Source organism: Puntigrus tetrazona, chromosome 24 (genome assembly GCF_018831695.1).
Source record: "Puntigrus tetrazona isolate hp1 chromosome 24, ASM1883169v1, whole genome shotgun sequence".
Taxonomy (NCBI): Eukaryota; Metazoa; Chordata; class Actinopteri; order Cypriniformes; family Cyprinidae; genus Puntigrus; species Puntigrus tetrazona.
Window position 1 is genome coordinate 19,563,731 of NC_056722.1, and position 27,975 is coordinate 19,591,705.

The 27,975-nt window shown below is 36.9% G+C and overlaps 3 protein-coding genes across 9 annotated transcripts; 1 reads left to right on the top strand and 2 right to left on the bottom strand.

Moving 5' to 3' along the window:
- Window positions 1–751: 751 nt before the first annotated feature.
- Window positions 752–7,959, bottom strand: zdhhc20b (zinc finger DHHC-type palmitoyltransferase 20b). Of its 3 annotated transcripts, XM_043226075.1 has the most exons (14): window positions 7,753–7,959; window positions 7,169–7,195; window positions 6,629–6,723; window positions 6,264–6,384; window positions 5,304–5,373; window positions 5,142–5,174; window positions 4,930–5,050; window positions 4,066–4,101; window positions 3,743–3,875; window positions 2,746–2,872; window positions 1,896–1,988; window positions 1,690–1,805; window positions 1,566–1,613; window positions 752–1,349 (listed from the first exon to the last, which is right to left on the bottom strand). In XM_043226075.1, the coding sequence occupies exons 1-13, from the start codon at window positions 7,922–7,924 to the stop codon at window positions 1,570–1,572; spliced, it is 1,188 nt and encodes a 395-aa protein (XP_043082010.1). In that variant the 5' UTR covers window positions 7,925–7,959; the 3' UTR covers window positions 752–1,349; window positions 1,566–1,569. The 3 variants fall into 3 exon arrangements, with proteins under 3 accessions (XP_043082010.1, XP_043082009.1, XP_043082011.1); XM_043226074.1 differs by lacking the exon at window positions 1,566–1,613; XM_043226076.1 differs by lacking the exons at window positions 1,566–1,613; window positions 4,066–4,101 and having other exon boundaries at window positions 753–1,349.
- Window positions 7,960–8,419: 460 nt separating this feature from the next.
- Window positions 8,420–17,086, bottom strand: nup58 (nucleoporin 58). Of its 4 annotated transcripts, XM_043226070.1 has the most exons (14): window positions 16,720–17,086; window positions 16,187–16,341; window positions 16,028–16,060; window positions 15,318–15,587; window positions 15,073–15,235; window positions 14,928–14,993; window positions 14,686–14,860; window positions 14,516–14,595; window positions 14,302–14,420; window positions 14,107–14,189; window positions 13,795–13,996; window positions 10,341–10,424; window positions 9,393–9,488; window positions 8,420–9,162 (listed from the first exon to the last, which is right to left on the bottom strand). In XM_043226070.1, the coding sequence occupies exons 1-14, from the start codon at window positions 16,809–16,811 to the stop codon at window positions 8,993–8,995; spliced, it is 1,788 nt and encodes a 595-aa protein (XP_043082005.1). In that variant the 5' UTR covers window positions 16,812–17,086; the 3' UTR covers window positions 8,420–8,992. The 4 variants fall into 4 exon arrangements, with proteins under 4 accessions (XP_043082005.1, XP_043082006.1, XP_043082007.1 ...); XM_043226071.1 differs by lacking the exon at window positions 10,341–10,424; XM_043226072.1 differs by lacking the exon at window positions 9,393–9,488.
- A 1,007-nt stretch (window positions 17,087–18,093) lies between these two features.
- mtmr6 (myotubularin related protein 6) lies at window positions 18,094–27,683 on the top strand. Of its 2 annotated transcripts, XM_043227019.1 has the most exons (15): window positions 18,094–18,285; window positions 18,781–18,818; window positions 19,702–19,821; window positions 21,834–21,996; window positions 22,217–22,374; window positions 23,565–23,693; window positions 24,069–24,203; window positions 24,280–24,412; window positions 24,501–24,610; window positions 25,366–25,491; window positions 25,569–25,618; window positions 25,694–25,894; window positions 25,969–26,103; window positions 26,194–26,320; window positions 26,936–27,683. In XM_043227019.1, the coding sequence occupies exons 1-15, from the start codon at window positions 18,204–18,206 to the stop codon at window positions 27,254–27,256; spliced, it is 2,028 nt and encodes a 675-aa protein (XP_043082954.1). In that variant the 5' UTR covers window positions 18,094–18,203; the 3' UTR covers window positions 27,257–27,683. The 2 variants fall into 2 exon arrangements, with proteins under 2 accessions (XP_043082954.1, XP_043082955.1); XM_043227020.1 differs by lacking the exon at window positions 18,781–18,818 and having other exon boundaries at window positions 18,119–18,285.
- Window positions 27,684–27,975: the final 292 nt, after the last annotated feature.

Consider the following 27,975-nt stretch of genomic DNA (forward strand, 5'->3'; position numbering starts at 1 on the left):
ACATCAGTTCCACATAAGCTCAAGCTACAGTCACAGCTGACGGGCACAATTATTATTCCACACCTGACCAAAGTATACAAATAATATAAATACACAAAAAGAACATTTCACCGCTTCGCAAAAATGGCTTAAAAATAAGTACTCTGAATCTATAGAGCGATTCACAATGCTATGTATAAAATATAAAAAGGAAATAAAGGGTAAAAACATAATTTAAATCGAGGATTGGGACTACAATAAGTCTGGTGGTACAACACCAAAGACCATTGACCGCGTAATACAATATCAAGCAGTGTAAATGCCACCTGCTGGCCAGTTCTAATTCTGCAGGAGGAACCTACAAAGATTTCTGTTTGGTTTCCAAGATGACACTGGCTACACCGCACGAGCAGAGAGGTATTACTGACATTTTGTAAACACTCCTGTAGAGTTCAGAGCTCTGGTATTAAGCCCTTTATTTGGCATACGTAAAATGTACACAACATTTCACACCAGAATCATCTCAAACGAGAAAAAAGATAAAGTCACCGTATGTGGAGCAGCTTAAGAATACACGAAAAAGAAATTCAGTCATTTGCAGGCATTTTTCCTCTGCCTGGACACACTCGGTTGCACTTTGTGTATGTGTATGTGTATATATATATATATATATATATATATATATATATATATATATATATATATATATATATATATATATATATATATATATATATATATATATATATATATATATATATACACACACACACACAAGATGTTAAAAGAAAAAAAAAAAAAAAAAAAAAAAGTACAATATACATAAAAGTGCGAATGAGCTCCTTGCGCTCTGAGGTGTCTATTAACTCTGGAGCCATCAACTGTGGCACGTGGGTTTCCAGATGAGCTTAGTCACACCATGGACTTGGTACGGATCCAGAAAATAACACATTTCCCATCTTTCCCTCCAGTAAACAGCAGTGGTGGTACCATATGTGGTGCATTTCCTGGTAAACACTTCGGAGAACAGTTTCAAAATGTCTAGTGCCCGTATCAATTCACATGCACGTGAAATCTGCATGTCTCGTGGCGGCCTGAGCAACAAAACAGTTGGCTGTGCAAAAACATTGGATGTAAAAGAAACGCGTGCAAATCTCTTTGTTAAAAGAGTGCAGCTACTTTAGTTGAACGGGGACTGGGAGCATTTATGAGAGAACAGCGATGGGCAAAGGAACGTGTTCAAGAGCTTTCCGAGAAAAAGAGCTGTTTAAGGCATCAGCTTCGATGGCTGTGATTCTCCTCAACAGTCCCCAATACTGGGAGTCAAAGGCACAAGACCACTGAGGATTCATCCCTCTCCCGCTTCAGCCCTATAGAAGGAAATGACATTGTAACTGCAGTTCAAATGTTTGTGGTCAGTAAGATTGTTTTTTTTTGTATCGAGGGTGCATTTATTCTGTACTTATTTATTCTTTCATTACTTAAGGGTTCATTGTAACATGATCCTTGAGAAATCACCTTGCTGACCTTAAAACTTTTTAACTGTATATATTGCACATATTACAAACTGTGTGAAATCACTTTACCTGGCTATGACTCGCTCTCAATGGAGATAGTGATGGCCTCACTTTCATCTAAAAGGCAAGATTATGTCCTTAGAACTTATTTTCTGTCGTTCCTTGCTAGAATGGTGCAAAATGTGTAACCTACCAGACTTTAAGTTGTCTGTATCTTTGTGATCTTCTTCAATCTGGTAATCGTTGCCTAACAGACGGTTTTGGGACTCACTGAGAGGGGTGGTTTGCTCAGCAGACCCTTCTACAGCACTGAGGGAAAGAGCCACACTGAGAGTTACTGCTATTCATCTGGTTGTGGTTAGTGCCCACCCAATAGTGAAAGAAGAAACGGCTCCTCACCTTTTATCCAACCCGCCAGGCTGGAGACATTCAGTGGGCTGCTCTGGATCAACAGTAACCAACCGTGTAGGAAAAGAAAAGCCGTCTCCTTGACTATAGCAGGAAAAAAACGTATCTTTTAATAGATTTTTAGAGGGAAATGTTTTATTAGACCATGCAAAACTGGCTGCATTTATTTGGCTAAAACCATTCATATTGTGAAATAATATCACAATTCAAAATGTTCTATTTTTAGATATTTTCAAATGTAATTTATTCCATTAGTGGCAAATCTGGACTTTCAGCAGCCATTACTACATTGCTCAGTAGTGTATAAAAGCACCAAATTGTAAAACCCTATTAGCATTAACCTTGAGTATTAAAAAAAAAGACGTAAGCCACACTAATGAAAACAAGCTGAAGGGTTATTTCACCCCAAAATTAATATTTTCTCATTTATCATTTACAACCACTTTGTTCCAAATACGTAAAAGCTTCATTCATCTTCGGAACACAATTAAAGATATTTTTGATGAGAACCGGAGGCTTGTGACTGTCCAATTGTTACGGACATGCTACGATGCCAAATCTTTGAATAAAGTTTTCTTTTCTTCGCATGCAAAAAAGTATTCTTGTTGTTTCAGGACTGACAGGAAATGGATCATTCAGACGATGTCTTTCATACTTTTCAGCACCTGGACAGTCGTAATTGTCTGGCAGTCACAAGCCTCACAGTTTTCATCAAATATTACTTAAATTGTGTTCCTTAAGACAAACTAAGCTTTTACGGGTTTGGAACAACATGGGGGTAAGTGATTAATGATAAAGTTTTCATTTTGGGGTGGAGAAACCCTTTAATATTTAGACATACCTGGTAAAGACAGGAAGTAGCCAGTACAGCTTCTGGTCCCCAAACACCTGAGCAATGTTCTTGCTGAAGCCCAGGGAAAATCCATTTTTATCAGGGCCATTTCTGAAGACTGGGGCTCTGAACGCTTCTGAACATAAATAACAACACAGAAGCTTGTTAACATGCACACACTATTACCTTTTTAAAAGTCTGGGGTTAGTAGTTTTTTCCTGTTGTTTGTTTTAACTACTTTGATTTAGAAAGGCAGTATTAAAGTACATCAATACTGTTCTAAAAACATCAACATTAATTAAATGCTGTTTATTTGAACCTTATAGTGATCAAGGAATATTAAAAATGTGTCACGGTTTCTACAAAAATATTTTCAACCTTAATAAAAACATTTCTTGAGCACCAAAATCAGCAATATTAGAATGATTTTTGAAGACTGTAGTAATGATGAGAAACATTTTGCTTTGCCATTATAAAAAAAAAATAATTACATTTTAAAATATATTCAAACTGTAAATAGTTATTTTTATTAGTAATAATACTTTGACATTATTAAAGTTTTACTATATTTTAATGTACTCTTGGTGAGCATAAGCTTTTTCCAAAATCATTAAAAAAATAAAAAATAAATAATAATAATTATCTTACTGACCCCAAACTTTTCAATGGTAGTGTAGATGCATGGCAAACCACAACATGAAATCATGAGCTCTTGTGACCGAAGCGGACTGAGTGGATTTATGCTTTTGTAAAATAAAATTACAAGCAGGGAACTGCTTCAAAGACTGCTGGACTGATCTAGTCAACACAACGGAATCTGAATGACCAGTTTACCAAAATAAATCTGAGGTTTTTAGCCTGGGCACAGCAAGTCTACTGACGTTGCTATGGTAACAACACTGAGCAAGTTGTCTAGAGGCATGACAGCTTTGTTAGAAACATGAATCTATCTATACAGCACATGTAGACAAAGATACAGAGAAGGGAGTATGGTCAGGTGTGTTACCTATGGTGGACCTGTTTTTTCCCACAAGCCACAAGTGGTAAGTGAAGAGTGAAAGAATGCTGATGCAGAACATGGCCGCCACAAAAAAGAGAAACAAGACATGGAATTTGGCGTGAGACTCTGGCAGGTCACTCTGAGAGAGGGGGGAGAGAGAAAGGAGAGCCGTAAGACAAAGATTAACGACCAAATAGACATGGGCAACACGTCACTCTGACACAACTTGACAGGAACGTTAGGGTCACAGGGTTAAGGCGACAAAAAAACGGTCAACGCAAGTCACTGCGCTAACAACGACACATTTACTAAACACTGTGAGGGATTACCTTCGGACAATTCTCTGCCGATTTCCTCCGGCAAAGCTTAGTGCAAACAGAGACAGACTGTTAGACACAGGAAGAGCACAGCGGGAGAGCAAAAGCTTCAGATGCAGAGAGGGGATTACAACGGCAAACAAGTGCTTGTCGAAACATGTACACTACTGTTTAAAAGTTTGAGGTTAGTGAGATTTTTTAAAATGTTTTGAAAGACATCTCTTTTGCTGCATTTATTTGATCAAAAAAGGAATACTGTTAAATATTAGTTTTATTTTAATATACTTTAAAATGCAAATTTAAACTATATATGTTAAATTATATGTTTAAATTATCATGACTGCATTTTCAGCATCGTTACATCAGTCTTTAGTGTCAGAAGATCCTTCAGAAATCATTCTAATTCGCTGAAGAATCTCGACAAACGTTTCTCGTTTATATCAATGATCTGCTGTGCTCCTTAATATTTTTGTGGAAAACATTATACAATTTTTTTCCATGACTTTCTTAATTTCTAATATAAAAATATAAAAAGAACAGCATTTATTAGAATTTTTTCTGATCTTTAACTGTCACTTTTGCTTAATTTCTTAATTTATCATTGCTCAATAAATCTATTTATGTTATAACTCTACTGACTTTCGAATGTTAGTGTAAACAAACAATGAAGTGAAAAGGACAGCACGTATGAGGGTGGCAGATGGGACAAGACAGAAACCAATGCATGACTAGCACATGGAGGAAATGCAGACAGGAACCTGTTAAAATCCCATTTCTATCCACATAATGACCTACCTTCATGACACAATGCGGCAGTTAAAAAGTTAACAGGAATTTTCACGAATTAATAAGATGAAATGTGAGGGATATACTCACTGTCCAGAACTTTATGAAGTATTGGAGGACAGAGGCTGCAATGAATAAGCAGTAAACCAATGAGTAAGTCAGGAACAGGATGAAGAACTTGTAGTTGGAGAAACCCACACAGTTATTCACCCTGCAGAAGAGAGAGAGACAGAGATGTTAGCAGCTACACATTTATTTTTAACTAATTCAATTTTGGTGTCAACAACCTGCATCTCACTCACCACGGACAGTGATGATCCATCTTTAATACACACCTGTCAGTAACAAAAACAAGTACAGAGTTTAAAGGCCATTAAAAAAAAAAGACCAAAAATATGGTGTACTACCTATCTAAAATGACAAAATGTCAAAAGAACTATTCATGAGACGCTACAGTAACTTACATGTCACATGCAGAACAATGATGACATCTGTCTGGCTTGATGACCTGGCAGCGATCACAGTACCGGATAGCTAGAAGATGAGAGGGGAAAAAATATTCCAGTTTCTATGCCTATTTTCATGGCATTTTATGGCATTAAATCCAGATTAAAACAGACTAATAATGACTAATAATGAGTAACAATAAACTGATAATTACAAAAAATGTGTATGATTATAATAAAACAATATATAACTGTCAAAAATTGAGTTGCCTGTTTTTGCTAATGAACTTGTAAGGATGAAAGAACCCCAGATACTTTGATCTCCTGAGAAACAGACAATACAAACATAGGGGTATCCTTGAGACCTTCTTGGAGGTGCAATAAACCTCTTTCACTTCTGCATATTTGTTTCTTTTAAAACTCCCATCACCCATCCTTTCTTCTACTCAAAATGATTACTTAAAAACTGCCAATGCACGTGAAGTAACATTCATTGATGTTGAACACATTTAGAATGAGAACATTAGATACGCTAACAGTAGCGATATGCTTGAGCGACCCGAAGAACATGTACAATATTATTGAAGATCAAACAGAATGATGTTTAAATATATTATCAATAATAACTGGCATTGTAATTTAAATGCAAGGTAAAAAAAAGAAAGAAAATCAGATGGAGTCATGAAGTGTAACTTAAATAACTTTGTTGATCGAAAAAGACAGAACATGTAAAATGTTTTTCTAACAAATTCATGCCCTCGGTATTTAAATACAGATTATTTACACAGAACTTCATAATTAGGATGATCATCAACAAGAGGTTTGCGCACAATAGCAACCGAATTGCTTAAACACATCTCACGGTCTAAAATATCTAAACTTGTGTCTGCTTGAATCTGGTGCTCAGGCCCTTAAGGTACAATCCTGTGGGTAATGTCTTATTACATCTTATTTGACGTGTTTGAGCGAGTCTCTAACCTCCTGCCCCAGTGCGGGTGTAGAGGGGCAGACTGGTGGCCACTCTCTTCAGGATCTCCTGCTGATTTTCCGGACGCTGTTCTTTCTCATACTGCTCTTTCTCAGTTTTGGGTAGACAGAACTGACACATAATACAAAGCAATCAGATCACTGTGTGACAAATCAGCAGCAAGTTCCATTTGAACAACAAAAGTGTTGTAAAATGCAATGTATAAAACACTCAGACCACGGAAACAAATAAATATAGTGTGCATTTATTCATAATTCCTGGATTAACGTGTTAATATGCATATCACCTCTGCGTCATGTTACCATGGTCTGCATGTACAAAACAAATAAAACTGTTTGTTTTATATCCGCAGTACCTCTTTGGAAGGGGTGCTCGGTCTTGTAAAGATGGTTTTCCAGTACGACCAAACAAACATGATGAACGACACATGAAACACAGCCAGGTAGACAACTGCATGGAACATAGAGAGTAGTCATTAAAAACAAGACTGCATGAGCCGGCAGAGAAAAGCCTGCCAGAAGCAGTCCGAGTATAAATCAGTCACGTTTGTGATTGCTGATGCAGTCTGAGTGTGCTGGAAGGCCGAAGTCAGCACAAGCACGGACCAAATAAACCAGAAATAGCCCGACAACTGTGATTGTTTCTTTCTAAATATATACAAATATATTTAACTCTTAAAATAAACGATTTGTCTTGGTATAATACACTGTATAGTTATTTGGTTTGCGAATTTAGGATTTTTACAAGGGTCTCTTAAATAAATGATTCTGATTGGCAAGTTTGTCATTGTTCAAAAGTGTGGATTATATATAGTCAGTTTAAAGGTGATGCAACTTAATGTATGATGCATTTCCCTTAGTTGGCCTATTCCTGAAAAAAGTGAAGGTTTACTAACCTTTTTCAAGAGTGCTGGGAATAGTAACTGCAGAAAATTTGAAACAGAAAGAGAAAAGAAAGTGTTTATCAAACATGACTCATGGCTTTAACACTTCTTGCTTCTATGAACACTGAAATAATACATGTGACAGAAGACTTGAGGCTTGACTTTGTTGACATGTTTGCTGATAAACTTATAACAAGCATCTTTTCCATGGTGAAAATACAATTTGTGCTATTATTTTTCTCTAATTTCTAGACAAATCTGATTTGTAACGTACCTGGACGCATCACTAAACCTTTCACAGGTTTCCTACTGTAAATATTATTATATAATAATAATAATGCTACATGACTACATTTAAATGTGAATTTACATTACAATAAACAAATGCAGTTGTCACCACCCAGCTTATAAACACTTCATGATCATACGGTGTAAAGCACAACATATGCTCCAAAATCCTAATCGCTGTTGTTTTGCTTCCAGTTTAAAATACGCTAATTAACCTGCTCATGTAAACAAACCATTCACTGATGTTTCAGTTCAGTGACTTCCGGTAGGCGCGTGCCCCTCAGATATGATTAATAAAGCGCACTTACACAGACACAGCTCCACCACGTATGCATAATACGACCAGCACACCACTAAGGCAATAAATATCACCGGTATCCACGCCAGACCCCTCTGGCAGCATCTCAGTACATGTGTAGGCGCCATCTTTCCCCTTCCTTGACTATAAAAGACGGGAAGAGAGAGATGTGATCCGTCCATTCGTAACCCGCCGACTCCGCCGGTTTGGCTCCGCCTTTGCCCCGCCTCCCATTTGTTGTTCTACTGTGAAGGGCCGGTTATGAATATTTACGTTGTTGCGTGACGTTCACCCAGTAGACTTACCCGATTGGCTGAAAAGCAGACGTTACTAAGCCACCGCCAGTCAACTGGCGAATCAACGGCGCGGAAGTTCATATCTATTAGCTTACTCGCTTAAACGTCGGAAAGGTATATATATATATATATATATATATATATATATATATATATATATATATATATATATATATATATAAATCTTTATAACAGAATTCTTTATTTTGCTTCAGTCTACTACAGATATTTAGCACGAGTTACTTTCGGTGCTTTAAATAGTGATTCACATGCAACTTAGTACATTATACTATATAAAATATTTTAATAAATAACTGCATCTGTTGTACTTTCTACTAATTCGTTAGAAATTAAAATTAAAAACAAAATTGACCCAAGACATGATCGTTGTCTCTTCTTTTAATAACAAACACTTCTTTCAAGTCAAAAAAATACTTGTCTGCACAAAGTCTGCTTAAGTATAGAAATTTGTTTCACTATTTGGTAACAAAAGGAGACAGAAACAAAATGGGTATACAAATTGAACATTCTCATACAGGCTGACATCTATTTGGTACAAGTAACCAGAAAACCAATAAACAGGTCATCATAATGGGTTGGGATGAAACATTTACAATCACAGAACATGTGGTTTAAAATAAAGCCACTAAGACACAGGTAAACTTAGTTCATGAGTATCTTCAACATCAAGAGCATTTACATGAAATCCCTTCACGGGTATTCTGTGCATCACAAAATATGCTCCATTAGATCTTACGCAATTCAGACAACAAACACAGCATAGCCACAAGGGAAAAAGGGAGAACCGAACAGAATCTCAAAAATCCTTCAATGGCATCCAACAGAGAAAATATATATGTACACATACACATATATATATAAAAATAAAGATCTGAGACACACATCATCTTTACCTCGTGACATTTCCCTTTACCCCTATATAGACTTGCTGTTTTATCTCTTGCCCCTCTTATTTCCCGCTGGTGGCTTTTTAAGCTGCAGCAGTGGCCCTCCTGTCCCAAATCCAGGAGTTTGTGTGTTGGAAACGCCAAAGGTCAATCCAGCTGATGCATTGATACCGGGGTTACTGAAGTTGAAGCCAGAGGTGTTAGATGTTCCAAACCCTGAGAACCAAAAATGTAAAAACATGAGCAGTAAATACTTAAAATTTTCTCAACAAGCATTTAAGCATGTCACTTAAATAAACCATGCAAATTTTACTGCAGCGCTTGCCCTTAAGCAGCATGATGTTGCACTCCGGGGGAAAGGATGATTATAATTAAGAGGGGAACTGTTAGTAAGGGTTAGCATTAATGAAAGCAGGGAAGATGGAGGAGGGTGCTAACAAACACACCTGCGCTCAGGCTCCCTCCAGATGGCTTGCTAGAGGAAAACCCGAACGACAAACCTCCTGTTGCCACGCCCCCAAACCCAGGGCCGCTACCAAATGCTGCCGAGACACAGATGGGGGGGCATTTAGGTACATATTACGACTACAACTACATATTTTCCAGAGATAACTCTCAGTCACAGGGCAGGGACATGGGGGACAGGAATGAATGATGAGTTATATTTGAGATTAACTAGGAAAAACTGATGAAGGAAAAATATGGTTAGGGAAACGTGAAAAATACAAGTTCTATGCACAACCTAATCAATTAAACATTTATGCATTTTTTTTTTTTTAAACAAGTGTGCCAAAGCTTAGATCTACAGGAATTTGCCATCATACCATATCCTGTATTATTTACTTTCTGTATTGCAGTACAGCTATTTTATAGAGCACCAAAAAGCACCATGCAAGTAGTTTAAATGACTTCCACGTTATTTTAGGCTTTTTTTTTCAGGGGAAAACATTTAAGATTATTTTTCTCTCTAGTCATTTGTGAATTAATACAAATTGTGAACTGGTCATTCACTTGATCTGTTTGAAGGGGTTCTTGAGTTTGCCATAAAAGATAGGTTTCCACCATGGAATTAAAAAAAAATAACAATAAAGATAAAAGGTAATTGTAACTATTCATGTCACTTTTTCCACTCAGAAATGTGATACAAAGTCAATTCTAAGAAAATAATCAGAATTGCAAGGTTAACGTGATTCTGAAAAGAATCAATAAATGAGACAAGTCAGATTTTGAGAAATAAACTTACACGCTATGGTCACTATGAACCTTCATTAATATATCCTCAAAAAAAAATCTAGTTTTTTTAAAAAAGATTTGGTTTAAAGTTAAGATTGAGGCCGAAAAACTTAAGAGTGCAGAGACAGAAAAGGAGAGGAGAGGTTTATCACAGCAAGTACCTCCGAGGCTGGATGAGCCCATGCTAGTGCCAATACCCGAGGAAAAGGGAGTGCCAAAACTTGCCCCCAAGGGCGCCTGTGGTCCTGGGACAAAGAAAGAGAGCAGAGGAACTTACTCTCACGCACTCTCATATATAGATCCACATTATCAATATGCATACACTAAAATATATTTTTTTGATCAAACAGTCATGTGAGAGAACCACATGCTTTGAAACCATCTTTTGTCCTTTTTGAAATAGGCACAAGAGCTACATAAAGGCCATATCAGCCATTTTCTTTTTTTATATTGCTCATTATGATGGAGCAAATATTAACAAAAAAAGGCCCTGTTGGCTGCAAATAGATGTTTTTCTATTAATTGCACTAATCTGTTTCTAGTTACTTACCTTGGATCCATAACATCTTATTTTGTCGGATTTTCTAAATGATTTAATATGACAAAAGTTAATTGGTTCCTAAACGATATCTGCAAACTTACGGTTACTTAATACGTAACTAAATTATGCTCCTGTCTCGTTTCCTTTTAGCTGGTTTAAATTTGATTCGATTATTAATTTAGAGATGTGATAAATCAGCATCTCAAATGCAGTCTAATCCAATTAATTGAGAAAAAAAATCAATGATTTATCAGTCAAAAAGAAACAAAGACAAGGGCTTTATAATAAAAACTGATTTATTGTCAATTCAAATTACATTAAACATGACAAACAATTGAGGACAAACGATTCCTAGTAGTAGCTATGGCATTAACACTGTTTAAAACGATTAAAGCCAACCTGTGCCAAAAATGCATTTCAAACAATGTTTAAGACTAATGCTGTATCTAACTCAAAAAGGCACACCATTTCAAATGCATCAACAAGCATCATCTAAACATAAAAAATATATATATATATATAATAATAATTAAAAAAACAAAACACAATCGATTTATAAGTTAGATTAGATTATAGAATTCACTATGTTACTATTTGTAAACAACCAAAATAATAAGCCCCATTTGTGTTCCAAGGAATGGAAACGTATACCAAGAAACAGAAATGTCTATAAACAGACATCCTGGGTAAGAGCTTTGATAAAGTACCAACACGCAAGCGCCACAACTTCCTAAAAGCGTTTTTAAAAACATGACATGCATTAAGATCATTTGTGTGTGTAGTAGATTGGCAAATAAAAGCAAAAGAAGGCCTGCAAGATCTAAGACTGGCAACAGCTCATAGTGAAAGTTCTCTGACGATCTGATTCATAGCTTTCCAACAAAGCAGAAGGTGTGTTGCTTTCCTCTTTTGCAAGAAAAGCTTTTTATTAAATTTTTTTTTTTTTAAGATATCTGAAAAGCCATTACCACCTCCACTATCACTCATACCTTTGAGTTATGACAGCTATGGTAGAGAAATATGGATCTAAGCATGAAACAGCAGCTCTGGGCCACCAAAAGGCCAAGAATCACAAAAACTGCACTTCTGAATACTAAAATTTGGCACAATCCTTCACCGTGGACCCCCAACAGTCCAATAAAGCAGCATGTTCACTCAAACTGAAGGCCTGAACACTGTAGCCCTTAAATAAAGAAATGAATAACTAATGTCTGTGTAGGATATGCATCATTAACAGACTTTACTGCAGTGTGTTGTGGTTGGGCTGGTTCTGAAAGGAAATGCCAGCAATTGTATCTCACAACTTGTGTGTATATACACATACATATACTGTGCAACTAATTAAGCCATGCCGTTGGTTTAGCGCACTACATATTTACAGTTAATTTAATATGCAAAAGCACCCACAACAGCCTAGACTTTCTTAGGCACAAAGGCACAGTCCATTTCCAAAAAATATTAGAGTACTATTAATTGGGAAAACATGAAATGTGAAAGCAGAACAGTCAAGATTTTGATATATGGATCACACTGATAAAGCCCTTTTGTCGACTTATTTCCAGTAAAATCATGATTTTCTGTAATCTGATTCTTCTCTGTAGACTTGAGAACCCAGAAAAAGACAAGTGTAAATCGATTCTGTGCCATTGGAAGTGGAACATCTAGCACTCTCTCTCACACCTCCGACCTGCTATTATTGCCAGGAAATATCCATGGAAACCTCAAATGCAACCATGGTTACAGACGGACGGAGGGTGTCACCAAAGCAAAGAAACCTTTAATCAAGAAACAAAAATAAATAAATAAAACACACTGAAATTGTATCATGTTCACTGAACTATCCAATTAAATACAGTAAATGACCTTAATGCACCTCAGAATCAGTAGCTTACACACTCTCTTCTATACACGAATATGCAAATCCAATGGAAATCTGGTTAATTCAAATCATCACGACCACAAAGATATTATGGAATAAAACGGTCTTTCTGTAATTAAACCAAACAAACATGATTTTTGACACAAAAGGCTGAAAATACTTGGCAAAGCTACCAAGAGCCCACCTAAACAACTGATATACATGCGGTTCTGAATGATTAAAATATTAAAACTGATCTCAGATCAAATGTGGACACTCGTGCGAAAAAGCTTTAGACTTATGAAAAGTACTTAACAACAGCAATGGAATTTGTTTAGTATGCAGCTATCAAAATGCATGTTAGCAGTATGGTGCCACCAATTGAGAAAAACATGGAAAGAACCAAGTGCGTTTCTATCCTGAGGTACGGCTATCTCTTTCCTGCATAGCATGTTCATCCTTTATTAAATTACTCAACTTTTTACTGTCTATACCCATTGAAAACAAACATATTGCTCAAAAAGCTTGTACGGAAAGTGTTTGTTAACTTAAATATCAACTTTCAGATCTACTATGAAGAAATATGGGCTTAGTGGATTATGGGAACAGAGATAAATGTCAAAGCATTTCAGTTTGTGTGTAGCGAGTCTACCGTGTTTGGCTACTTTGTGTAGTGATGGCTACATTAGTGCTGTTGATTAAATCCTACAACCTTCTGCGCCACTCAAACCAGAAAACCTGTCCCACTAAATCAAAAACAGACAACCTCAAAATAAACCACTTTCTAAACCCTTTCTTGATTGGATTTGGAATGTTCCCATTTAACTTAAACATTAAAATAGCATTTGATGCTTACATTGTGTTTTTTTCTTGAGCGAGGAAAAGAAAGAGATGAAAGAAAACAGAAGTTGGGCAAGACAGTCGGCATCTAAAAATCTCACAGCACACTAGTTGGCACACATAGAATCACATGATGTATGTTAAAAGAACCCTGTTGCTCCATATGTCCAAAAGAGACAAGTTAAAAAAAACACAAAAACAAACAAAAAAAAAAACAGACATGGCACTGACTGAATTTAGGGTTTATTCTTGAATCCGTTTGCTCTATCTGCCCTTCTCTGTCATTCCCCCCTCTCTCGTTCTTTCTATTCATCCCTCCCAACATCATTCTATCAGTCTAGAGGTCAAGAGGTCTAGAACTTGAAGGCGGTCAGACCTGGAGCCGGCTGCTGCTGCTGAGTGAGAGTGGCAGCCATTGCAACAGCTGCTGCATTGGGAACGCTGCCGAAGGGGGCGGGGCCTGTAGTGACGTGCGGAGAGCTCTGCCATTTCTTGCCAGCAACACGTTTGGACTCGAATATGTCAGTGGAGTCATCAAGGAAGGCTCGTCTGTATCCCAGATACTGATGTTTGAGAGTCTACAAAGAACGTGAGAAGTCACTATTCAAATGCAATCATTCTGATACAAACAAATGCAAACATACACATGTACCTAATAATATTAGAGGAGTTTCCTAGACAAACTTACCTTAACATTTTCATGAACTCCCTGCAACTGTGCAGCAAGTGCAACAAACGTCTGGTAGAGTTTCTGCATGGCCAGAGACAAATCTGCATGATAGATGACATTGTACAGTCAAGTGGAAACCAGAGATATCGTTCTGTCATATGAATCATGGCTGTGCTTTATTTCGTTGACAGAGAGCACGGAGTAGATTAAAACCTTGAGGGGTGATGTGGGAGCCGCTGCTCTGGGTGGTCAGATGATTCTCCAGTTCTTCAATTTGCTGACGGTACTGCTGTAACTGCACCTCAAATTGCTCCACCAGAGCCCGGAAATAACTGGAGATGGACAGCGCATTGGCGGTCAACAATTCATAGTAAGCAACTTTAACTGCTTATCGTTGGACTTCGAGTAAAACCGCAGATTCACTCACTCTGAAGGTGCTGTGTTCTCATGTTGGAGTCCAGGAGGGATCTTCTGGGTGCGAAGTGCAATATCAGCATTCTTCAATTCCTGCATTAAGAAATAAAAAATGGATTACAAGCTTACACAATGCTGAGCTGAACTGTTTGCACTTTGGTCCAAAGGACATTTTTGTCTAACCTGAGAAGTTTCCAACTTCAGTTTGTCTATAGAGAGTGAATTTCTCTGCAGCCCACTGGCACAGATGGACAGGAGCTGTCTGAGCGTCTTAATGTCCTCTTGCACTTTGAGAATGGCTTTAGAAGACATCCTGCTGATCTCTTCCTGGACTTGCTTCTGTTCCTTGACAAACTTCCTGTAGAAAAACACATATTAAGCACTAAATCCACTAGATGAAACTACAAAAAAAATGGCGCACTTACTGAAAGTTGTCCACATCTTGACAAATTGGACCTGGAAGGTTTTCATCTTTGAGGGCTTTACTGTCCCTGTAGAGATAAAGAGCAAGGTAAGAGCTACTATAATAAACTAGAATGAGTCATAAGGTGACTGTAGGATGGTTCTTACTCTGGTCTATTGCTGGATAACTTGTCAGTACTCTTTTCAGAGGAAGTACTGAAGTCTACTCCTCCCAGACCGAGACTGGGCGCAGGGGCAGAGGTGGTTGCAACAGAGGTAGAGACTAAACCACCCAGACTCAGAGGTCCACCTAAATTGGACTGCCCCAAACCTGAAACGCATATTAAATGAACAAGAGAGCAAAACACCAGTTCACACTGAATATAACTTGATTTAAAAGGAAAAGGGCTGACCTGTCAATGAGGGGTTGGAAAAGAGACTGGAACCAAAAGAAAAACCCGAGGCAGGAGCAGAGGAAGTGGTGGCAGCTGCTCCTAAATTGAGGGAGAAGCCGGTGGAGCTGGTCTGAGGGGCTGTGGAGGTCAGGACGGATCCCAGAGTCAGGCCTGTGCCTGTTGCTGCAGAGGTTGTGGTTGTCAGGGAGAAAGGAGTAGCAGAGGCTGCTGGCTTTCCGAAGCCCAGGCTGAAACCAGTAGTACCAGGGGTCGAGGTGGTAAGACTTCCTACAAAAAGCAAAAACAAATGAAGGAAATCATTATAGCCAAACTATCCAGTGGTTCTCACATTCATAAAAAAAAAATTATATATATGGTCAACAGAGAAAAAAAAAAAAAAAAAAAAGAGACTTTTGGAACAATCTGAGGGCAAGTAAATGATCATTTACATTTTATTTATCTTTTATCCCATTAAACCTACATTTGCAGTTTAATAATGAATATGCATTTTCTTGCATTGAAAAACAATTTGTATAAGTGTTTTCAGTCAGAACTTTAACAAATGACAACTAAATGAAATAAAACATTTTTAACCTACAATAATCTCAATTTTATTTAAACATTTGGTAATTATTTTTTGACACGGTGCAATACAGGCAAAATGTTGGAAGCTAAAAACCAAACAAAGAGATAAAACATTTTTTTTGTTTTCTTGAATAAGTGCTTACCTAAAGTAAGGCCAGTTGTGGACGCAGCAGCTCCTGAGTGTTAAATAGTACATTAACAACGTGAATTAACAATGACGATGTTATTTATCATCAAAGCACCAAAACTAAAAAAACAATAAAAATAAAAAATAGTGTTTGTCATTAAAAGCAGTATAGAACCTGAGGCAGGTGTGTTAAAGGTGAATCCAGTTGCTGGTTTCTGTGCAAATAAACTGGACCCAAACCCCAGTGCGGAGGTGGTACTGGTAGCGGCCGGTGTGGATGTCGGTGTGCCAAACCCTCCGAATGCAGCTGCCGTACCTGCAGCAGGTGTGCTGAGAAAAAAATATCAGACATTAGAAGTCACCTCTGGATTACTAACATTATCCCTAAGGATGTTAAACAAATATGCACTTAAACTAAAGGTTAACTTACACACACAAAATGCAGTTTGCAGTAGCATAATATTTATTTCAAGAAAAACAACACGTATTAAGTGTAGGCAATCTTTTAGTAAACAATACTTTTTTAGTAACTTAGAAAATAAATGTGAAACTAAAACGTGAGCTTGAAACGTAAACAGCAAATTGTTATTTATCATCAAAAAATTAATTTTAAACTGTCATTTTATATGTTTGTTCACAGTATAGTTCTGCACAAGCAAAAAATTAGCACACAATTGAAAGCCGACATGATGTGTCCTCGTAACTTACCTGGTCGCAGCTCCGAACGAGAAACCCCCGCCGGTGCCGGTGCCTGTGCCGGTGGACCCGAGGGTTGTCGTGCCGAAGTTAAAGCTGGACATTCTGGGCCTAAATTTCCAAAACTCTTGACAATCAGAACCGCGCGGGATCGACCTCGTGGAGGCCTTAAAGCCACTTCTTACGACATAAGCTGGACAATAAAAGAAACCATTAAGAAATTCTGATGCGTATGAAGAAAATGTGGATAAAAGACTCTAAACAGTCAACCACAGGCAAGTTTGTTGTTTTTTTTTTTAAACGATTGTGTGTTTCTAAGTATTGAAAATGTTGCTGCTCCGCGTTTCCGCGCACAACCTCTTTTCTTCTGTCTCCTGGTTTTTGCGGCAAAATTCAAACATTATCTGTTTCGACGTATCGCCCCCTACTGACCTGGAGAATCCCTGCAGGCGCATCCGTTATTTGCACGCTGCTGTGTTTCTCTTGTTTCTATCGTTGGGATAATAATATTCTGTCCACATTACAGACATATTTCCGCTATTTATGAAATATCAACAACTTTTAAATTAATCCTTTGTCTTTATGCTATTTAGTGGTTTGTATTCGTGAATAAATCCGCGTTCATTTAAAGACATAGTTCGCAAAATAAATAAATAAAATAAATAAAATAAAATTCATCTTTTACCTTAAGCTGTTCCAAACCTAAATGAACTTCTCCTAAATACAAAAAAAAAAATTCTGATTATTTTGAAGAATTTTTTTTGGGTGCCCATTTATTTTTCATACTATGGAGAAATCACTTTTACATTTAACAGAAGAAAGAAACTTATACAGGCTTGGAACAACTTGAGTACATTTTCCGCTAACTTTAATTTTAATTATTCCTTTAAATAAACAATGAAAAATTATAATCACCATGTTAAACACGAATAAATAAATAAATAAATAAATTTGAAGTAGAAAAATACAATAGAATAATTTATCACATATGTTATTACTCAGTATCAGAGTATAAATATTACATAGTATCACAGTATAAATTATAAGTTAATACATATGTACCTGCATTATAACTGTAATAAACTTTAGTGTGTTTATATTTGGCAGTCTGGGGCACATAAATAATTGAAAACCCCTGATCTAATAATAGAGGACATTTTATAAATCCATGTTGAAAACCCCTGTTCAAATGAAAGGCTAAGAAAATATAATGGATAATTCACAATATACATAATATATGATTTATAGATTATGAAATAACTTATGTTAAATGCTTTACCAAATAAAGATTACACTAAAAAGCTAATAAATTACTAAAACGGTCCAAACGCTTCAGAAAACTACAGTTCCCAGAATGCACCCGTCTGTTTTTCACACAGACACGCCCCAAGTAGGAAGTGCTGAGTAGAGCAGCAGAAACTGCTAGCTGCTAGTAGAAGAGATGTTTTGAACGTGGCTTCAAACGGAGGCGGATTTATTCTTTACTTATTCATCCGATGTGTTTAGGATATTGTCATCCACTCCTTGTGCTGACCACGATAAAGCAGCGACATCATGGAGCACATCCGCACACCAAAGGTAGTATTTACTAAATAGGAATATTCTGGCACAATCAGTCATGACTTCAAAGTCACAAACACTTAAATGGAACTGAATATATGCATCTATAAATGTATCTAACCTGTGACATGGTGTCGCTATATAAATGTGTCACGCAGCTCTCATCAGTGTTTATGTTCATCTTTACCGTCTGGCCTTGTATAAATGAACCGAATGCAGTTGAACCTAGTCCCGGTGATCCGTTTGTGGATTTTCTGCCTTTGTGGCCATTTTGACAGATTCCAAAATCTTTGGGCGTTGGAGGCTGGTTCTGCATTGCATTTTTATGTTGTCTTAAGGTATTAGAGCAGTGATGTAATGAATAAGGCTCCCAAAACTGCCTTATGTTTACTGTAAATGCCGTATACTGTAAATCTCATTTGTTGTGACACCATGAAGCACTGTGACAGCAATTATTACAGTAACTGGAGTATACTAAACTTTATTTTTTTTCTATTTTCACCATCTCATCAGCTTCATGTCAGGGGTCCAGGGCACATAAAGGCACTCAAGTGGGTCTTAAAAAAAGAAAATGAACAAACATACACACACACACACACACACATATATGTATGTATATATGTGTATGCAGACTACATCTGACTTTTACTTTATTTTTTAATCCCTGAACTCCTGTATAAACTGTAAACTTCTGTAGAAAGTTTACATGCACTGTTGCTTTTATCAGTTTCCGTTAAAATTCGTACTCACTGTTTGTTTTGTGATGTCTGCTGATTTTATTGCAGTCACAGGAAGTATGTTGCTTAGCTGCAGGCCAGTTGCTGGGAAACAGAGGCAGATTTCATTGTAATATACAGTAGTTTTAGATAATATGAATGAATGTCTGTTTGGTGTAACAGTTTGATGTTTTGTTTTAACCAAATTGATCCTCTAATCATGGTTTCTGTCTTAGTATGTTCAACTAGGCATATATGATTAGATGGCTGCCAATATGATGCGCACAACCAATTAATGCAATGTTAGTTAATGTTATACAAAGCCATTTTGCTGTAATCTGAATCTGTTGTGTCTTATCAGCTCAAAAGTGACTCAGCAACGACACCAGTGAACACTTTTTCCTTCCTTCATATTTGTTTCTGAAACATTTAGAATATATACTATAATCTCCAAATAACAGTGTAGCTCCATTTAACTTATTTTCACCATGCTTAAATAAATTCCTCAGGTTTTGCCTTAAAATATCAGCATAAAACGTGAAAACATGAGTGGATTTTGCTTGGTACTGTCAGCGCAAATCATTTTATTGGATTATGCCTAGATTGCTCATGGTTAGGTTCCTGTTTACATAGTGGAAGATATATTTGGCTTGACTTGAGTTTCTCACAGTTTCATAGGTAATCCTAATACATTTAAAAAATGTTCTTTCCTCCACAGGTAGAACAAGTGAAGCTGCTAGATCGCTTTAGCAACAAGTCCGTCACAGGAACCCTCCATCTGACGGCCACACATCTGATCTTCGTGGAGAGTAATTCATCCAGTGCCCAGGAGATATGGGTATGAAGAGCCCCTCTTAACCACCTCTAAGTAATCTGTTATGACGTGATAAACAATTCCTGCGTGACCGACGGGGTAGCTTGGATCTACAGTACCACCCTTTTTGTTTACAGGATTATAGTGAATTAGATCATGGGAATGAGGTTACTAGTTCCTCACGTTGGCAGTAGGCATTGTTGCTGTGGAAACCTGTCGGTTGAGTTTGCCCTCGAGGCCAAGTGAATACGAGAGTGTAGGGGAGGCCAGGAGAGGACATGAATACCAATGACCCACATAGCTCAAGACGTGATCTGCCACGATTAGAGTCCACTGATCGCTCCGTCTCTGTGTGTATGGCAGATTATTAACTTTATCTTAACGTCTTCTCCACGCAGGAAGCCTATTGGAGGTCGATGTGCTGACTAATACTGACCAACAACATTTATCATATTAGTTGTGTTATACACTTGAGAGGTTTTAATGATATTAGGCTATCCATTTTCTAATTGATTGAACTATTTATGCCTGACAGACAGTAAAACTGGTAAAACAATCCCATAGACTTACTTTGAAGGCAATTAGAATTTGGGCCAGTTTAAATGGATTTAAATTGTTAGAAAAAACAAAACAAAAAACAAACAAAAAAATATAAATATATATATATTTTTATATATATATATATATATATATATATATATATATATATATATATATATATATATATATATATATATAAAACACCTGTTTAAATTCTGGGGCAAGTCGCTTAAAAATAATCAAAAAAATGCTTTTATTAGTCAAGGATGCTCATTAAATTGATTAAAAGTAACATTTGTAATGTTACAAAATATATATACGATGTAAATATTTCAAATATAAATTTCTGGAATCCTGAAAAGATCCACAAAAAATTAAGCAGCAATGTTTTCAACATTATAATAATAATAATTTGAATATTTCTTGAGCACCAGGTTTATAATTTTGATTAATAATGCTGAAAATTCAGCTTGTCCATAACATAGAAAATATATTAGCTCACAGTACAAAGTAAAAATGTGGTTTTATATATATATATATATATATATATATATATATATATATATATATATATATATATATATATATATATATATATAAGTTCTTTTATACTAGCAGTTTTAGCCTGTTTTTACAAATTGAAACCTTGATCTTATTTTAGTTTACAAGAGATCTGGCCTCAAGAGCACATTTTTGTGACTTTGTTCCAGCACTTTCTAAAGCTAGCTGGCTGGTTGGAGTAGCAGATGTTCACATGACAGTCTGGAACCCAACTGAAAGAAATTCTGCACTCTCATGTGTAGCTTCTTCACTCTCAGGACCGACTGGCACAAAACATCTCTGTCTGCCTGCAGCACTGCCCGCTGTTCCCTATGCATTATGCATTACTTATACACTTCAGTGATCAATGACAACAGCACACTGAGTCACGACGATCCAAATGAAAATGCAGATACATGCGCATTTCAATAACACCTCATATTTTGACCTTCCAAATGTGCCGTGTAGTTAATTGAATATGGAAATCATGTAAGTGTGAATTAGATTCTCCTTGTCATGTTCTTGCACATTACTTTTTTTTTTTTTTTTTTTTAAAGAGGAACACAAGAAGAGGAAGGAAGATAAAATGTTAAGATTTCAACACATCTTAAAAAAACCCTGATGCTTGTGTCTAGTCATTGGTTTATTGACTAGTATAATATACTTAAACTCAGATTATATTTTTTTGTTCATGATCATTATCCTATCTTTACATTAAAATTGTCTTTGATTAAGATTATTTAATGTAACACGTTTGATTATTTAAAAATATTCAGTGTTTAATCTGAACTTAAGCAGACAAAATAGTGTGGAATTTAAATATAGTTTGCAATGAATTGGCTTTCTGCCTTTTTTTTTATTGTCACTACACCCCTATTTTATGTGGAGTATCTGTACAAATGCACTTTAGTTGATTTCTGTAAACAAGTTTTGTACTTATGTGTTTGCATGTTCAGATCCTTCATCACCACATCACCTCCGTGGAGAAGCTGTCACTCACAACCAGCGGCTGCCCGCTCCTCATTCAGTGCCGAAATTTCCGGGTCGTCCACTTTGTGATCCCACGAGAGCGTGACTGCCATGACATCTACAGCTCTCTGCTCAGGCTACTGAGACCAGGTGGGTAAACACACACGTCAAGAAGTTTCCTGAAAGTCACAGGGGAGAGCCTTAGGTCCTGGCCACCCTCTGTTCTGTGACTGAACGACGGATATTGTGGTCATGCGTTGTTGGCTGGAGGTCAGGGACATGTGAGCGTCAGTAGTAGCTCCAGATGGTCGCCTTAATTCTTCGACTTTCATTTTCACCTTTTATAAAGTTTATTCATTCTGTACGCCAGTGACCTACGACGAGCTGTACGCGTTCTCCTACAACCCAAAGCAGAATGAACAACAGAGAGAGGAGGGCTGGCAACTCATAGACCTCGCAGCTGAGTTTGAAAGGATGGGTGTGCCATGTGACCAGTGGCAACTGACAGATGTTAACAGGGAGTACAAGGTATGATGGGAGGGCCAATGTGTGGAATGTGTTCAGCATCACTTTCTCTTTCTTTGACTCTTAATTTAGGACGGGTGTGACCTAAAATCCAGTGTCATGAGGCTGTCAAGCGACCTAAAATAAAGTGTAATGTCTCTCAAGACTAGTATTAGAATAATGTGGTTGGAATAAAAGTAAGTTTTAGTCAGCAAACTATGTATTGCATGTTCTAGTGGTGTCTTATTTCTGAATGAATCTGATATAGTATGTTTGTTAATGACTTAATTCATAATATAAAAAGAGGCTCTTGTCATCACCTATTTGAAAAACAGTATAATCTAGTATAAACAATTTTTAGATTTAATATTTACATTTGTCAATAAAAATACTATATTTAAATGATAATTATTTTCTTATGCTGGGTACTCATTTCTTTCACTGCCTGGCCTAAATGTACTTCCGTTAAAATATTTTCAATTTTATATTTTAGATTCCTTAAAGTAGTCACTCTTTTGTGAGATGCATCCTGGGATGCTTTTAACAGTTTTGAGGCAGTGTTGATATTATTAACTAAAATTAGTGCTGTCAAACGATTAATTACATCTAAAATAAGTTTTTGTTTACATTAAATGTATGTATGTGTACTGTGTATATTTATGTATATATAAATACATGCACACATACAGTATATAATTTACAAATATTTGCGTTTCTTTTTATATATTCATTAATACATGTATAAATATATTTAATATATAAACATTTTTCTTAAACTTTGTATTTAAATATACATAATAAATATACACAGTATATGCAAATTTATTATGTAAACTAAAACTTTTTTTTGGAATGCAATTAATCATGCTTAATTATATTCTTAAGCATATAAATAGTTTAATTAAAATTAAGTTGAAATCAATTAAAATAAAATAAGTATTAGGTGATGGATCTAAAAAAAAAAAAAAATAACTGAAATAAATAACTTTTATATAATAAATACATTTTAATATAAAGTACGTAATACTATTTTATGTGTGTGTGTAGCTCATGAGAAACTCAGTAACGTGATTCTGTGATTTCTTTTATTTTTATTTTTTTATTTATATATTTTTTTCTTTACTGATACTGCATGTTTTTATAATTGCCTTTACCGCAGTTATTGTTGTCTTTAGTGTATTGTTAATGTGTCTAAATCTATATTTTATGCTTAGGTGTGTGAGACATATCCAAGAGACTTATACGTACCCATTACGGCCAGTAAACCCATCATAGTCGGAAGCTCCAAGTTCAGAAGCAAAGGCAGATTTCCTGTTCTTACATACTTCTACCAGGAGAAGAAGGTAAGAATGGTTTAATCCGTCTGTACTAATAAGAAAAGAAAGCCAGCGATCGAAATGAACAATGTAGACCCTTTCTTTATCTTTAGGGTTCATTAAAACTATGTTATGTGGAGATGTCTGTTGACACAGTTAATGGGTGTTTGTTGTTTTTTTTCTGTGTGACGTTAGATAAACGGGGGGGAATGGTAAGCAGGTAATGGCTTGTCAACACACAGATGCTGATTATGTTAAACAGTAGTTTTACTGGCAGGTCAGGGCTGCATGCCAGCGGCTTCCTTCCAACATCTGCGTTGGTCTTGTTAAGTTCATTTACACTGCTTTTATAATGTACTTCAGGGTGGTGAACATTTATATGTGTTTGTGTCATGTCTCCAGGCGGCAGTGTGTCGGTGCAGTCAGCCTCTCTCTGGCTTCAGCGCTCGATGTTTAGAAGATGAACACATGCTTCAGGCCATCAGCAAGGCCAATCACAACAGCCGATATATATATGTGATGGACACACGGCCTAAGGTAGAACATCAAGTTTTTCATCTTCAAGCCTGTACAGTCATAAGGGGATGCTCAAGCACTTTTTTTGTTTTCATAGTTGAATGCCCTGGCAAATCGTGCGGCAGGGAAAGGCTATGAGAATGAGGACAACTACTCTAATATCCGCTTCCAGTTTGTGGGCATCGAGAACATTCATGTGATGAGAGGAAGTTTGCAGAAGCTTCTGGAAGGTTTGAGACCGCTGATGTGTGGGAATTTGGTTCATTCTCATTTCATTTTGTGGATTGTCAAAGTCTCTGTTTTTTATATCTCTAATAGTGGTGGGAACGCGCTCACTTTCTATGACTGATTACCTGGTTGGCCTGGAAAACAGCGGATGGTTGCGTCATATCAAAGCCGTCATGGATGCTTCTATATTCCTTGCTAAGGTAAAACTCGAGCGTGCTTGCATGCAGTATTATGCTGCTGATTTGTCATGGGTATTTTAGTATCATTTATATACTTTTGTAGTATTTAATTATATTTTGAATTAGCATTTTTTTATATATTTTCAGTTGTTGTTTTTTATTTGTTGTATCAGGTTTTGTAATGCATTTTTATTAGTTGTAAATAATAAATAAATAATAAATTAGTTGTATAAAACGTGTACATTTACACACACACACACACACACACACACACACTAGTCATGAAGTAGCACAGGTGTATTTGTAGGAATAGAAAGCAATACATTGTATGGGTCAAAATGACAGATTTTTCTTTTATGCCAAAATCATTATGGTATTAAATTACGATCATGTTCCATGAAAATATACATACATTTTCTGCCATAAATATTTTAACTTAAGTTAATTTTTGATTAGTAATATGCATTGCTAAGAACATAATTTGGTCAACTTTAAAGCTAATTTTCTCAATATTTAGATTTTTTTACATCGTCATATTCCAGATTTTCAAATAGTTGTATTCCAGCCAAATATTACCCTAACCATACATCAATGGAAAGCTTTATTATTCAGCTTTCATTTGATGTATAAATCTTGTGACTGGTTTTGTGGTCCAAGGTCACATATATGCTATTTGCTAAAATGTGTGCTTTTAATTTTAACTAAAATGTTTTTTTCCTTCCTGCTAATTTTTTTTTTTGTTAAAGATAGTAATCTTTACGTTTTTGTAATACCAGGCCGTGACTGTGGAGGGCGCCAGTGTGCTTGTGCACTGCTCTGATGGATGGGATCGGACAGCTCAGGTCTGCGCTCTAGGCTCTCTGTTGATGGATCCGTACTATCGCACCATTAAAGGTTTCATGGTAAGAGCCGTTTATCTGTTCGAGCTGACATTGTCATTTGTCTTTTTCCACCATCTAATATATCTTTGTGTTCTCAGGTACTCGTCGAAAAAGACTGGATCTCTTTTGGACACAAGTTTGCAGACAGGTTAGCATGATGTTAGGTTCCTAACTCTAGATGCTTAAAGAGTCTGGAATAACCTTGAGGCCTGTTTCCCCGCAGGTGTGATCAGTTGGACCCCGACCCAAAAGAGGTGTCCCCCATCTTCACGCAGTTCCTGGAGTGCGTATGGCAGCTGACTGAACAGTTTCCTCAGGCGTTCGAGTTCAGCGAGTGGTTCCTCATTCAGATCCACGAGCACGTCCATTCCTGCCAGTTTGGCAACTTCCTGGGCAACAGCCAACGGCAGAGAGAGGACCTTCAGTGAGTAAAAATGACATGCTTTCACCGTCTTTCCATCATCTCAAACCCATTACTTCATCTGTATATCATTACAGGTTGAAGGAGAGGACGTATTCATTATGGGCTCACCTTCTGAGTGAAAAGCAGAATTACTTAAACCCTGTGTACAGCCCAAGCTTTGCAGAATCACACCCGGTCTTGGAACCATCCACCCAAGCCTACCACTTCAAGTACAGATGACTAACCTCTTCTGTTTGTAAATGACTCCTCCTTTATTTAGACGCCACAATGGTTTAATCGGTAACTGGTTTGTGTTGCAGGTTCTGGAGGAACATGTACCATCAGTTTGATCGTTCCATGCACCCCCGGCAGTCCATTCTCAAAAACGTCCTCACCTTGAAAGAAAGCAACCGGGAGCTTGAGGGCACAGTGCAAGCCCTGAAGACTGTGAGTTCACCTCAGGAACCTGGTTATCGGATAAAAATTAAGCTTTGAATGCTCGTTTCCCATGAAAAGAATTAGCCATGGATTTGTGTGCTGCAATACCTCTGAGCTTCCCCTGAGGGATCAAAAGACATTAGTGAGAACAAAATGAGGCTGTGCAGGACTAAAGTACTGTTTGATCGGTGTGTTTACATAGAACGGGTAAAATTGACAGGCCCTGCTTTCTGGATTTCTCTGTCTATGCGATATTTTATCGGAACGTAAAATACATTAGGACGTGCATCTCTCACAATCTCGATATGATTCACACAAATTAAATGTGTTCTTACAGTATGACATAGTGAGAGTACTCAACATTTTAATACAAACAGGGCCTTCCTGAGCACTGGCATCACAATCACCATAATCATAATAATAATAATATTAATTAATAATTATAATGGTGTTATGCGTTACTGTTTATTTTAAGGACTTTAACACAATAAAAAAAAAATTTATGAACATGTTTTCAGGTTTATAAAGTATTCTTGCATCTTTAATTTCTCTAACCTCATCATTTGCTTCATTCATTCATTCATTCAATGACACACGATTTCCTCTGTCTTCATGTTTCCATAGAAGCTTCAAAAGATTGGCGTGAGTACATCTCCACTAAAGCCTCAGACACCTCCAAGAGAGCGCAGCCTCCCTCCCCGACCTCGCTCACTTATCCTAGGAGCTCCTCTTCTCAGTCGGAAGGAAGTGCAGCAGGAGGAAGATGAGGAGGTATTCGGAGAGGAGGCCATGGAAGATGCTCCAGCCAGCGCTGGCGGAGAACGGACTGTAGAGGGCAGCAGTGCCACGGAGAACGGTTATGGAGAGCTGACAGGATCGTTCGGCTCCAAGAATGAGCCTGGTGTGGTCACCTTGGAGTTTGGAGTGGCCAGAATGACCTGCTAGAGACACTTCAGAACTTGATTTTGAAAAATTAAGGAACCTAGGAGGACTGGATTAAAAAAGATGTATATCCTGTTGTGAGAAAGACAGAGTATGTTTGGTAAGTGTGTGTGTGTGTGTGTGTGTGTGTGTGTGTGTGTGTGTGTGTGTGTGTGTTTGTGTGTGTGTGTGTGTGAGAGAGCACGCCCATGTGCACAGTTGTTTACTCTACATGATTGCACTGCACTCATGTATGATAGACAAAGAAATAATTGGAGGGATTCAAAAATGTATCCCTTAATGTAAATTCATTGTTATATCTGTCAATTCAAATGTTATTTCTGTCATCAACTACATTTAAAAAAAAAGCTTGTTTTTTGTTTTTGTTTGCTCATTTTTTAAAGAATGTCAATAGCACTAAAAAGAAAAGATTAAACAAAGAGCTGATGGACTTGTGACTCAAATTTTTAGGTGTTTGGATTTACAACTTAATTTATTCATTGTCACTTGCTGTTATCTTGAAGGGTGGAAAGATTAATGCTGTCCAGAATGAAGGAAGACTGTAGAGATGCCTTATACACAAGTGTCCCGTGTGCAGTGTGGTCGATTAGGGGAGGTTAAGTTAGGGGCCCAAAAGGTTAATGTGATGTCATAGAGCAGGTCAAAGGTCATTTTTGTTTACAGGTGATTAAACGAGGTAACAATAAATCATTACAGCTACTAATGTAAATGAAGAATCTAAA

What these genes read in the sequence shown, in the direction of transcription:
- zdhhc20b (XM_043226074.1), bottom strand. Translation starts at nt 7,924, where the DNA reads ATGGACGGATCACATCTCTCTCTTCCCGTCTTTTATAGTCAAGGAAGG. An exon ending in CGTGGTGGAGCTGTGTCTGT is followed by an intron (nt 7,196 to 7,752) that starts GTAAGTGCGCTT and finishes AATTTTCTGCAG; the next exon opens with TTACTATTCCCAGCACTCTT. An exon ending in CGGCAGAGAATTGTCCGAAG is followed by an intron (nt 3,876 to 4,065) that starts GTAATCCCTCAC and finishes CCCCTCTCTCAG; the next exon opens with AGTGACCTGCCAGAGTCTCA.
- nup58 (XM_043226070.1), bottom strand. Translation starts at nt 16,811, where the DNA reads ATGTCCAGCTTTAACTTCGGCACGACAACCCTCGGGTCCACCGGCACA. An exon ending in TTATCCAGCAATAGACCAGA is followed by an intron (nt 14,994 to 15,072) that starts GTAAGAACCATC and finishes TTATCTCTACAG; the next exon opens with GGACAGTAAAGCCCTCAAAG. An exon ending in CTCCCACATCACCCCTCAAG is followed by an intron (nt 14,190 to 14,301) that starts GTTTTAATCTAC and finishes TCTATCATGCAG; the next exon opens with ATTTGTCTCTGGCCATGCAG.
- mtmr6 (XM_043227019.1), top strand. Translation starts at nt 18,204, where the DNA reads ATGTGTTTAGGATATTGTCATCCACTCCTTGTGCTGACCACGATAAAG. An exon ending in ACCCAAGCCTACCACTTCAA is followed by an intron (nt 26,104 to 26,193) that starts GTACAGATGACT and finishes TTTGTGTTGCAG; the next exon opens with GTTCTGGAGGAACATGTACC. An exon ending in CAGTGCAAGCCCTGAAGACT is followed by an intron (nt 26,321 to 26,935) that starts GTGAGTTCACCT and finishes ATGTTTCCATAG; the next exon opens with AAGCTTCAAAAGATTGGCGT.